This window comes from Ziziphus jujuba, chromosome 6 (genome assembly GCF_031755915.1).
Source record: "Ziziphus jujuba cultivar Dongzao chromosome 6, ASM3175591v1".
Taxonomy (NCBI): domain Eukaryota; kingdom Viridiplantae; phylum Streptophyta; class Magnoliopsida; order Rosales; family Rhamnaceae; genus Ziziphus; species Ziziphus jujuba.
The window spans coordinates 10,063,341-10,076,733 of record NC_083384.1 but is presented as its reverse complement, the minus strand read 5'-3'; the positions used below and the strand labels follow the sequence as shown (position 1 = coordinate 10,076,733).

The 13,393-nt window shown below is 31.5% G+C and overlaps 2 protein-coding genes across 2 annotated transcripts; both read right to left on the bottom strand.

Annotated features, from left to right (window-relative positions):
- Positions 1 to 2,185, bottom strand: LOC107406715 (pentatricopeptide repeat-containing protein At2g38420, mitochondrial). Its single transcript, XM_048463435.2, has one exon. The coding sequence runs from the start codon at positions 1,987 to 1,989 to the stop codon at positions 475 to 477; it is 1,515 nt and encodes a 504-aa protein (XP_048319392.2). The 5' UTR covers positions 1,990 to 2,185; the 3' UTR covers positions 1 to 474.
- Positions 2,186 to 2,571: 386 nt separating this feature from the next.
- Positions 2,572 to 13,393, bottom strand: LOC107431258 (cyclic nucleotide-gated ion channel 1). Its single transcript, XM_025078949.3, has 8 exons — positions 13,181 to 13,393; positions 12,929 to 13,000; positions 11,860 to 12,268; positions 11,202 to 11,414; positions 10,780 to 11,087; positions 10,152 to 10,263; positions 9,733 to 9,978; positions 2,572 to 3,245 (listed from the first exon to the last, which is right to left on the bottom strand). The coding sequence occupies exons 2-8, from the start codon at positions 12,979 to 12,981 to the stop codon at positions 2,832 to 2,834; spliced, it is 1,755 nt and encodes a 584-aa protein (XP_024934717.2). The 5' UTR covers positions 12,982 to 13,000; positions 13,181 to 13,393; the 3' UTR covers positions 2,572 to 2,831.

Here is a 13,393-nt window from a genome sequence, read left to right as displayed (position 1 = left end):
GAAACATAAAAGACAGAAAAATAGAACGTTAAAACAGATATAATGAATTGTTTTTGGGTGCGTGTTGTGGGGTACAACATGACAAATGTTCTCGTTATCAGTGATTCAACGGAAAATTCCCCAAATCTAAATTACATTGTTAAAAGAATTTTCTTTTTCTTTGTGTTTCTGGGTTTTGGTCATTTACAAGATACATTACGCTAAAAACATCAGTGAGTGACAACTACCAACAGATAATAAAGGTGATAGAAATGCTTACTGACATGGTTACTACAAAATTTTAACTGAAAAGTTGGACAAAAAAGTGGATTTCAGCGACACCTTTTACAGATTGAATTACATTAGATGTTACCAATCCTTTGAGGTCCATTAACTACTCCCACCATATGCCTCTCTAAATGGAACCTTCCATTTTTCAAGTCTATGAAAATCAGACCAATGGAGCATAATTTCATATCTTAGTTACCATTCCAGCTACCTGCCGGGACAGTTTCCATTGTTTTCACAAGTCCAGTTGGCTTCTGCTACGTTAAATTTAGATCTAGAGCTAAGGAGCAGCGCTTCCCATGCCCTTGCCCCGGGCGCCACATTCTTCCCCACCATTATCTTCAGCAAATCCCCTGCTTTACAAACCAATCCCCTTTGGCACAAACCATAAATTATCTCATCGAATGTCAAACATTTATGACATAAATGCTTATCCAACATTTCTTCCATCAAAACGCAAGCTTCATTCATATCACCATTTTGGAAAAGACCATCTAGCATAATCCTATATGTCTGCGAGTTTACCCTGACACCCTTCGAATCCATCTTGATCATGAGTTCCTTCGCCCGACTAAGCTCACTCTTTTTATTTAATGCTTTCAATAGCAGATTATATGTAATCAAATTAGGTTTGCACCCGAGTTCTTCCATGGACAAAATCATGTTAAGTCCCGCTTCTACATTATTCTGCTTGCAGAGACCATTTATATACACGTTATAAGTATAAACATCAGGGACTAAACCCAACACAAGCAATTCATCAAACAGTTCATCTGCACTCCCATATTCCCCTTCTGCAATAATCCCATGTAAAACCATAGTATAACAAACAATATCCGGCTTAATTCCCTCCACTTTCATCCTAGCCAAAACATTGAAAGCATCCAAACCTCTTCCTTCTTTCACCAAGAACCTAATGACATTTGAATAGTCCATCATACCAGGAGAAAAACCCAGTTTCTTCATTGCTTCCAAGAAACCCAAAACCTCAAAATTAGCTAAAGCTAAATCCTTTTGCTCACACAGTGATGATAATATCAAAGAACAAATCCTAGCATCTAGATCATACCCATCATCAATCATACAATTCAGTATTTGAATGGCATATCCAATCTTCTTAATTCTACATAAAGCACTGATTAATATGCGAAAACTGGACTCCTCAAGCACAATACGCATTACATGGCTCTTCATCAACATTTGAGGGACCAATCTTATACTTTCTCTTCTCCTACAGAGTACAGACAACAAAGAGTTGAGCGAGTACACAGAAGGGACGCACCTGAACTTGGGAATTCTGCAAAAGAGATCAATGGCGTCTTCAATCCTATCGGCACGGCCGTAAATTCTGATAAGCTCGGCGAGAATGTATTCTGGCGTTTGAAATTTCTCGACGGATTCGATGCGGTCGAGAACACAAGGAATGTGGTGGAATTGGGAGGTTTTGGTCAGGGTTTTGATGACAAAGTGGTAGGCTTCAGGGGTTGGGTCGCATTGGTAAGAAGTGAAGGAGTGGATGAGAGCAGAGAGAAGATGATTGGGTTTGTCATGGTCTTCTTGTTGGTGGTGGTGGTGTGGAGTTTGTGATGCTGATTTTTTGAGGGTTTGGAGTGCTTGATTTTGGTTGAAGGCTATTTGCCATTTGGTTTTGTAAGGTGAGATTGGCCATTTCCTGTGTTTTCTCAGAAATTTGCTGGTCAGAGAAAAGGGTTTGATAACCATCTTTGAGAGTTAGTGGAATTTTGGCTATGAAACTGAGCAATAAACAGAGAGAAGGTCCTTATTATGGATCATCATTGACCTTCCCTTCCTCTCATGCTGTTCTCCATTAAGCTGCTTTTATAGAAATCATGTTTGCATAAAATCTTCAAGGACATTGTAGATTATAGAATCAAATCAGTCTAGACGATGACACATTTGAATATTTTAAAAGTACAAATTTTATTGTTTGAAAAAAAAAATTTCTCCAACTAAACTTTATAAATTTAAATGGATCACGAGTTTTTGTTTTTTGTTTTTTTTTTTTTTTGTGTTTTTTTTTTTTTTTTTTTTTTTGTTTTTTTCCCTCAAATCATAAGTCAAAATAAACTTGTAGATATCAGAGACTTTTCATTTTTTTTTCATTTTTTTTTTGTTTCTTCAAAATCAATGATTTATTTTTTTTGCTCAAATTTGAGCTTAAAGTAAATATAATCATTTTCAAATCATATATATACATACATACATATATATATATATATATAATATAAAGTAAAACCCTCCTATTTATAGCAAACCGTCATTCACCCAAAAAAAAAAAAAATATATATATATATATATATACAATTGCTTAGTATTTGAAATTCACATAGTGTAGCAACATGTCCTTTGGAAAAAAAAAAATGTCAGCTTTGAAAAGCGAGTAACATGCATCATAATATTCACCAACCAAATTTGTCTATTAATGCAGAGGCTTGCCTACGAATAATACTACGTTTGATAGGCGCTTTGTTTGCTCGATTAGTGCGGCGTTGGTGGACTGATCATCCTCTTATAGCACAAATCCTCGGAACCGGGCTTCAACCTCAGGGGAGAATCGAGCAGCTAAGCCCCCAGTGGCTGTTAGAGATCACATTCATCAAGTCCTTGGCATTGACAGCAAAGCCTTCAACTTCTGTAAGCGATTCTACACATTCGTTTGAGATTGTGACACCTGAAGGCGAATCATGCTCGGGCGTGAGCAACAAATTATCTCCATATATATCATCTTTGTTCAGTTGTTTCGCACTAGCATTAGTACAAGTACCACCATTTGATCCGCTGCTTCCTGTGTTCACCACAACAGTGCCTTGTGTTATGAGGACCATCTGACAGGGGTCTCCTACTCTTATGATGTTACTGTTCTCTTTGTATGCTACCGGCTTCATATGCTCGCATATCGCCTCCACCAATTTCTCTATTGCCTCCTCATTTACATTACTTTGATGCAAAATAATGTACTGTATACACACTAATTAATAACATTAACTGTGGCTAAATTAAAGATTTTTTTTTTTTAAATATCAACTCACAATTAATATTGAACGATTTATCACCATTAGCCACCCCATTATTCATCTATATATCACCAATAGACTCTATAACTAAAACAAATTATATTTATCGGTTTTTATTCATTTTAGAGATAATTATCAATGGTGAAAAATGAATAAAATTTTATTGAACAGGGACAAATATTCTCTAAGAATAAATAGAAAATTTATTTTATTTGGTTTTGGGTTGAAGAATATATTAGATATTTTATGTTGACTAGTCATAATTATATAATTCACTCACTGGCATATTTATACCAGTAATGGGACTAGCTTGTTTATTGAATTTTTAGTAGAACTCTTGGCCACACACTCTTTGTAATACTTCAGTTGGCCTATTAGACTGAAGGACCTATTATCTCTAGAAACACAATTGACTTATTCTCCATTTTTATTATTATGTTACATTATATTATATTATTATTTACAATATACTATTTTTTTTATTATTTACTAGTTATTTTGTGTATATATATATATAAACAAGTTGGGAATAAATTATATGTGATAATACGACTTATACAATTGATATTAGGGTTTTGAGGTATCTATGATGCGTATTTGGTTAAATCCTGAAGGAGAAAGGTTAGAGAGTTAGTGTGTCCATTAGACAATACTTCTATTACTCCTGTATTCTATTTTGTAAGTGAATCTGATAATGGCTGCGTTGAAAGGTTAGTATATCATATTCTAAATACAGTTTCTGTAATATGCGTGAAGATCTTGGGATTATAATACTATAGTTGATGTTGTTAAAATTGTTTATATTATGATAGCACTAACAATTTGTATCAGAGCTTAAATACACAAATTCATAAACTGTATCTTTATGTATATTAATGTGTTTTATATTGTGGAAGTATTTGGATTCAATTTCTGCATAGTAATCGTTATTGGTTTGATTGAAATTAAATTTTTTGAATTTTATTGATTGCCTACTTTTGATCTTTCTGGACTCTTTGCCCTTAATTGAACGAAATATAAACCTATCATTTATTTATGCGAAAACTGTGAAATTTTTGCAATACATGAGTGTTGAAATGTGGTGATCTTGCCACAATGTGCAAGGTAGTTCGGTTACACTTACACTCTTTGTTTTGCAACATCAAAGACCAAACATTGTTTATGTTTATGCATTTTATTTTATCTTGTAATGTTCAAGAACAATATCCTTTTTGTAATGCCCTAAGCTCATTATCTAGCTTAAGGTCTTTTTTGTCTAGTTGCTGGAATTGTATTTTCAGCAACATAAGTCCACTTCCTTGGATGCCGTTTGAAGTAGGTTTGGTATTTGGACCTGAATTTTAGATATGATAAACTAGATATACAGAGGAAGCAGTAGCAAAAAGAATGGCCCAATTTGGAGCTGGGAAGGCTGAGTTAAGCCCAAAACAATCTGACCCTTGTGCAGTGTTGTTGCCCAGAAAACTGGGCAAAACTGCCTCGGGTTTGATTACTTTTGAATGGGTAAATGGATTTTGTTTTATCTGGTTTTTGGGTAGAACATAGTTTAATATTCAAAAAGGCTTCCCTCCAATTTTCAAGTCAAATGGAGCTGGTTTTCAAATTTAAATGCCTTACACAAGCTGAACTGCCCATTAAAGAAGGTTTCTTGCATGCCCAGCACATTGATTAGAGTTAGTTGAGGTAGTTTGGCTTGGTTGGTTACTTTTAATGCTTTTGTATTCATTGCTCAATATGGCAGCATGCCTTATTGTCTTTTTGATGTATTTAAAAGTATGAAAATTGTAATGAAAAACGTTGAGAAAAAAAATATTCAAAAACAGATTTTGAAAAACAACATTTTTGGCTCTCTTTCTCTCATCTACTACATTTTGGTTTCTTCTTCTTCCCAAAAGCTAACAACCTTCTCAAGAACCCTAAACCTCCATTAAAACCAGAAACAAAACCTAAACAAACCCAAAAAAACAAAATCAAGAACCAAGAACCAACAACAATCATTCTTGACTAACACCTTGAATGATTGTGCTCTAGGGTACAACAACATAAACCTACACCAAATTCCATCAATGAGTTCTTTCGGGTTCCAGTATATAGCTTATAAACAAATTTTTTATGGATTTGGAGTAAATTGATTTTTGAATGTTTCTTTGGCCAATCAATTAGACAATGTACAATTTATTTAAAAAAGAAAGAAAGAAAACACTCATGGTCGAATGCATTTTTGCACAATAAAATTTAAAAAAGAAAAAAAACTAGGGAAAAATCGTTATTGGCATGAATTGAGACCTAGGCATTGTGGGCAATTGTTTTTTGTTTTGAATGGAATTTGTTTTGGAGGTCTTTTTGGTTGAAACCATGTGAAAATCTTGCAAAATTTTGAGATCATGGCCAAATAATGCTTGAGGGTTGGCATCAATTTTCGTTATAAAATTATTGAAATTGATTTGTGGAAACTATTGCCCTAGAAAAGACGAAACAAACAACAATGAAATCGTCGAACCGGATGACAGAGAAATCAATGGGTTGAAACTGCTGGTCGCGCAACCCGTTTACCTAAAGATGGGTCAAACCCAACCCGGATCAAGGAAGCAGAAAACCTGAATGACAGGTCATCGGAATGGCCTACTGATGTCAGTGTGCTAGCATCAGCATGATGTGTCGTTTGCTAACGTCAACAACTAAATTAAAAAAAAAAGGTTATTTGTTTTTCTTATTTATATTATATATATGATTTTATTTACTTTTTTGTTTATTTTTATTTTGTGGAAATTCATTTCCATTTCAAATTCAAATTAAAAATAAATAAATTATTTATTCAATTCATTTTGTAATTCTAAGTTGTTTAAGACTTTATGTGGTATTTTGTGGTAATTTGGTTTATAAGTTGTTGCTTGTATACTTTTCTTATTTTGTTGTTGTTACTCCTATAATTGCCTTTGTATATGCTAGAATTTTGTAATAATTCTATATGTTGTGATATTAATCTCTATATTTCTTATACACCACCTGTTTTACAAGACTATAGATGTTTTATTATCTATATTGATTATTTCTTATTTTATGGATACTTTGAGATTATTTATGAGAAATTAGATATCTTAGTTATCTTCAAGGAATTCAAGATGAAAATAAAACTTTAGAACAATATGAAGTTCAAGGCTATAAGATTTAATAGGGTGATGAATATTATAGTAGACATGATGAGATTGGACAAAACTCAATGTCTTTCATAATTTATTTGTTGAATGTAGCATTGATGTGAAGTTTATAATACTTGGCACTTTTTAGCAAGTGGCATAATTAAGAGAGATAAAGAATTACACTTTTGATGGTTTTAGTGTCGTGTGTATTGGCAAACTTTAACTTGCCATTTTCCTTAAGGGTAGCAAGTTATATTTAGTTTACACCTTTTTCTTGTGTATGGGGTTCTAAAGTTGATTTCATGATGTATAATTTCGTTATTAAAAAAGTTAGATCCTAAAACCTTTATAGGTAATTTTTGTTAGTTCTTGTAAAGAATTCAGGAGTTCTTAATTTTATTGTCCATCTCACATTGTCAAAATTGTTAAACCAGATATGATTATTTATTTTGAGAAAGTTTAAGTTTTAGTGAGAGAAAGGATCCAAAGGTGCTTGTTTTTCAAAGAGAAAAGTGTATTGATACCCATTGTTGATGTCTATGCAAGAGATATTGTTGATCCATTAATTATGGAATTAATCGTCGTTCAGGACTGAATCCATTGAGATACAATGAAATATTTTGGTTACAACTAATGATAATGTGTGCCTTTTGAGGTCACAAAGGGTTTGAAAGTTTATTATACCTGATGACTATGAGGTGGTTTATTTGCAGGAACATGAGTTTAACATAAATGAGGAATTGAATTAAACACTTATGAAGAAGTCAATAAGCAGTTTAGTATCTCTTTTAGTTTAGTTGCCTAAAGGTAGCAAACTTATTGAATACGAATAGGTCTATAAAACCAAGAGAGACTTTAATGGTTAAGTGGAAAAATATCCACAAATGATACTTTTAGAATCTTCAAGGCAATTGTGATTAATTATGTTTTGGAATTGTATCATATGGATGTTCGAACTGTTTTGTTAAATACAATTTTGTATTCGAATACATGTATATATATATATATATATAGTCCAACTAGTTGGCTTCCAAATAGTGGAGATTGAGAATTTATTTTGTAAGCTTAAGAGATTTATTTATGATCTTAAATAAACTTCATGGCAGTAGTATTTTAATTTTTTGATGAAGTTATCACCTAAAATTGTTTTAAAGAGAATGTTGTTGATTTGTGCATATATTTAAGGGTCAGTGGGAGCAATTTAATATTTATAGTATTGTATCTTGAAGACATACTGTTAGCTTTCAGTGATGCTGACCTATTGACTAAGACAAATTTGTTGATGTGCAGTCATTTTGATATGAAGGATCTTAATGTGGTTTCATTGGTATTAGAAATAAAAATTCTTTGAGACAAAACTAATAGTGTATTGTAATTGTCTTAATTAAAGCCTTTGTTGATTGGATTGTGTTGAGTTTTAATATGCACAATATTATCCTAATATAGTATCGGTGGTATCAGTGATAAACTCTTTAGGAATCTGTGTCCTAAGAATGAGATAGTGATAAAATGAACAAATTATAATAGTCTAATATTTTTTTGCATTTATCAGTTTGTTGTTCATTCAAGATTGTACATCATTGAAATTTTTTATGTTGTGGGTGTATTTTTGTAAATGCTTAAGTGGTCATTGTTATGTGTACTATAAAATAAGCCATTTTTGGTTTTGAGATCAGCGCACCACGTCTCTGATGTAGTAGGGTTTTGTGAAATAATTATAATGGTTATATATATATGATTTAAAAGTTTAATACTGAGAATGTTATTTATCATGGCATTAGAAGCTATTTTATGAATTAGTATTAACACTTATAGCTTCATTAATTGTAAAGGCAGAAGTATATGATATGTTTTGAGCTTATGATATATGCTTTTGGGTGCACTTTTGTTATAAGGCCTATAATGTTGTTATGTGGTAATTCTGCAGCCATATCATTTTGATGAGAGTCTCATTTTTGTTGCGTACACGTCTGTTACAACATGGTGGTAGACCTACTAACAAAGGCTAACCTATAAACTTGTTTGAAGAGCATAAATCTTTATATGAGTGTGTAGCAGTTGAGACTGCTATAGCTTAGGGGGAGTTTAGTAATCTACAATAATGTCCATGTTGTATGTAGTATATGATAGAGTATTGCCTTGTGAGTAATAAATGTATGTATGTGGATAATTATAATGTTATTTTTGTTGCACATATTGTTGCTCCTTATACTAGCAGGCCTGTATGAGATTTTAATCTCTATGTATATGTGTACGTTGATCCACATATACCATGGTGAGTCCTTAGTACCTAGTTTGAGTATGTTGTCGTACCCTATAGGTATGTAATGTGCTTGAATAAAATGGTATTATATATTGGGAGAATTGCACATGATAACGTAAATTTCTATTATCTAGACTGAGTTTATAGCATGCAAAGATGCTCAGTTGAAATGATATCTAGTTGTTTTGGAAGATTTACTAAGATAATCTCTACTACCTAGTCTGGTATATTGTTGTGTCCTGTCGGCATGCTATATACTTAGTTGTAATGGTATTTTGATTTAGAAGATTCTATAATAAATGGGTTTGTTGTTGTTTGTGATGATTATATTGTCCAAGTAGGAGACTGTTAGATATTTTGTATGAACTAGTCATAATCATACAACTCATTTACATGGCTTATTTATATCAGTAATGGGACTAGCTTGTTTATTGAATTTTTAGTAGAGCCCTTGGCCACATATTTTGTGTAACACTTCAGTTAGCTCATTAGACTGAATGGCCTATTATCTCTAGAAACCCAATTAACTTATTCCCCAATTTTATTATTATATCCCCAATTTTATTATTATATCATACTATATTATTATTTATAATATATTATTTTATTATTATTGTTTCTATTATTATTTTACTAATTATTTTGTATATATATATATATATATATATATAAATAAGTTGGGAATAAGTTATATGTGATAATACAACTTATACAAATTTGAAGTATCTATGATACCTATTTGATTAAATCTTAAAGGAAAAATGCTAGACAGTAATGTGTCCATTAGGCACTACTTCTGTTATTCCTATATTTTGTTTTGCAGGTAGATTTGATAAATCAATAACTGTGCTGAAAGGTTACTATATCATATTCTAAATGCAATTTCTGTAATATACATGAAGATTTTGGAATTATAGTATTATAGTTGATATTGTTAAAATTGTTTTTATTATGATAGCACTAACTGAACGGTCTAGCTAGTACTATAGAAGATTTTTAGTGAAAGATGATTTTGCAAGGGACTCACTTTTTTAAGCGTACCACGGCTGAGTTCGCGCGTTATATACCTCCTATATTCATGAGGGAGTGCATTGACCAGAGTTTCGACGTTAATATCTTTGTCTACTTCCAAACTGTGTTGTACTTTTTCCATGATCGTCTTCTTCTCTTTATCAAGGTTATTTCTTGATATCCACGCATCAATCTGAGGTTCTTTCTGTTTCATCTTTAGTCTTCTCTCCTCGGATCTTGTAGTCGCCAATTGTAGATAAGTCTGTGTCACACAACAATATATAATATCACAATTTGAGTGAAATGACATAATAATTGTAAAACAAGTTATTAATTAGGTTTATTTTAAAATAAACGAAATAGTAAAAAAGAAACTTGAACACAGTAGCAGAAAATAACATACAAACAAATGAAAGAAGAATGTTGAAGATGAACCTGCATGTTTCCAATGAGATACAAGAACAGTAGCAAGCCAACAATAGAAACAGAAATTGCAAAGTACGTTTCCCAAAAGTAACTGCTTGTTTTGAGGTTTGAACCAAGAGAACTGCAAAAATAAATGATTAAGCGTTATATAACATATGATGAAAATTGGTTAAGGTAAAAAAGAAAATTAACTTAGTTTTGTTTAATTTGAGTTGGGACTAAACAAACTCTGTCAAAAAGGAAAATTATTGATGCTGACTCAATTTGGTAAACCATTCACATCATTATTTGATAAGTTATAGATAAGGAAAAATTATTATATAATAAAAATATATATTTATTATAATAAAAAAAATTATATATATATATATATATTTATTATTCCACCTATCCAAGTTTCTCAAATTTTCTATATTAATTTATGAGACTATGTTAGATCACCTTTTTTTTTTTTTTTTTTTTTTTGGGTTTTTTACATCAATAGCTTTTTGCTTTGTTTACTTCATATGTATATAACGCATATACCAGTAATTTAAAAATTTTCTATCGGGCATTTTGACACTCAATTACATGTAATATGTGGACATCGAATATAAATTGGACGATGGGTTCAAATGGATAACAAATTTATACAAACCTCAAATTCCGCAGTCCCCACCAAAAACAATAAGCCAACTTTCGTGGAAAATCATATGATCCCAGCAGACCAGACTTGATGGCATCCAGGAATATCCCAAAATCGAAGAGTTCCTCTATTGTATCATCGGGATCCACGTTTATGGGACATTTAGAATGTACAAGTGTGATATAATTTGTTGGTGCACTTTCATGATCATCACAAAAAGTATCGAGTCCACAGTTTGCTATTCCTGATCGTTCACAGGCTTGAAACCAGCATGCTGTTTCTCTTTGAACAGCGAAAAAGTACCAAAAGGCTCCAAACACCTTGAAAGAAAATTAAAGACTCAGTAAGGAAAAAAAAGTAGAAAATTTTGCAGCCATTTTGAGCTTAATCTAAAAGTAAAGAGGAACTTTGACTTGAGGAAGTTTATGACTTACATGGCTTGCGAGAATGTAGAGAAAAAAGTTAAAAGCACCCCTAATCCAAACAGTATCCGTGAGGACGTCCCGAACCCTTGTAGCTTCCTTAGATGATATGTATATTCGAAAAACCCTTGGAACATATTGGGATATAAGAATTAAGCTCAGTAACCTCCTTTCATCCAAATATCCCGAGCCCCTCACTTTCTTAAAGGAGACTAACATTATTATCTGGTACATGCAAGATTCAAATGGTTAATTAATTAATTAACTAATTTTAAGCCCACAGGGAAAATCCCAGTTGACACTGTACTGAATGCAATGATAAAAATGTAAAAAAATAAAAAATAAAAAAAAATAAAAAAAATTACTACTCACTACTTTTCAGTCAGTAGTTCCAATTTTTAATATCTATTTTTATATTCAGATGACATTGTGTGATGTAAATGAAAAATTTTTAAACTAAATTTGTCACAACCTGATTGATAACTAATGTATTTGAATTTAAAATAATACGATCCTTTATTTAAAAAATAAAAAGAAAAATAAAAAGAAAAATTGGATAAATATTTATATATATAGAAGATGAAGAAAAAAATTACTTGCAATCCTTGAAGTTTTGTCACATATATATATATATATATATATATATATATATATATATATATATATATACCTGTGGAATCGGAAGAATGGCCAGAGAGTCAACAAGTATAAGACGCCAGGAAAGCTTCCATATTGCCAAAGCATTCTTAAAAAAGTTGTTTATCTTAAAAAACTTGTTTGTTTTCCATGTCCCACGTCTTTTCAATTCCAGAGAAGATTTATTAACATTATAGATAATATCTCCAACATAAATTATATCTGCTAAGAATCTGACAGCAACAGCTGTTGTCGCCAATGTCTTGTCCATGGTAAGACATTTATTATTTTCATTGATGACAGGAACATAAATGAACAAAGGATCCAGTGAGACCGCAACCACACATGCCAATGCAAATATCTTATTCCACTCTAGAAAGTCTGGCATCTTTAAAGGACGCATTCTCTTTGAAATTTTTCCAATGATACTCTGTTCTGATTTGCTGCTTATTAAACAAATTAACCAAAAGGCTCATCAGCTAGGTCTGAGTTCATTATTTTCAGCTAACAAAACAAACTAAACCCAATGCTTTTCTCAGTATCTATATCTACGAATATTATAAAATAAAATTGTAATGTTTGGAAACAAATAATAATAATAATAAATAGATTTTTTGGACATATAAATAAGTAAAAGGATAAAAACGTTATTTGAAGTCAGAGTATATAAGTTGACTAATAATTTGACTACTAAAGGGGTTGAAGTGGAACAAAAATGAAAAGTCAGGCGAGCTATGCATTTATGGAAAATAAATAAATAAATGTGGTTTACCTTAATTTATCAAATTACAGAGTATAGAAGGCTTTAATTTGCTCCAAAAGCAATATATATGAATCCTTCCTAGAATGATATTTTTAAATATATTTAAAAAAACTAAAATGTGATGAGTCCATTTAAATTTCGAGGTTTATGTTTTCAAAGAGGGGAAGATAAAAGCATCCCAAACAAAACAGCACTACAAACCCACAAAAAAAAAAAAAAAAAAAAAAAAAAAAAAAAAAAAAACTATAATGTCTGCTAGCAAGGTAACTCTAGCTTCAAAGCAGCGATTTATAGAAAGAAGAATATATGAGAGTAAAAAAAAATAATAATAAAAGTTAACCTCGCAGCTCTTTCTTCCAGATCCCTCACAGCTCGTTCTTCCAGATCAACCATAATTATACTGAATGGGCTTCTGAAACATGGAAATTAAACTGCCTCTCAGAAATTGATGTATTTCAAATGTGAATGCCAAACATGCATCATAAAGAGTGAAATGCAATTCATACACATTCAATAATAGTAGTTGAGTAATTAATTAAAGATCGAGTTCACTAATAGTATATTAAGACTCAATGTATTCAGCAGGCATTACCAAACGAAGCAGAGAAAGCTGAGGATTTTACACAGCAAAAAACGTTGGAAGCAAAAAACAAAAACAAAAACGAAAACGAAAAAAAAAAAAAAAAAAGCCTAGCTCGGAAAGCTTCACTTTGGCTTCATGAAATTGGGAACCAAAAACTGAACGAATTTCATGGATATAATTCTTCTTCAATCAGACTTTATTACTAACAATATTGGAAATCAA

What these genes read in the sequence shown, in the direction of transcription:
- LOC107406715 (XM_048463435.2), bottom strand. Translation starts at nt 1,989, where the DNA reads ATGGTTATCAAACCCTTTTCTCTGACCAGCAAATTTCTGAGAAAACAC.
- LOC107431258 (XM_025078949.3), bottom strand. Translation starts at nt 12,981, where the DNA reads ATGGTTGATCTGGAAGAACGAGCTGTGAGGGATCTGGAAGAAAGAGCT. An exon ending in ATCTCATTGGAAACATGCAG is followed by an intron (nt 9,979 to 10,151) that starts GTTCATCTTCAA and finishes TGTGTGACACAG; the next exon opens with ACTTATCTACAATTGGCGAC. An exon ending in GCCGTGGTACGCTTAAAAAA is followed by an intron (nt 3,246 to 9,732) that starts GTGAGTCCCTTG and finishes GTGTGTATACAG; the next exon opens with TACATTATTTTGCATCAAAG.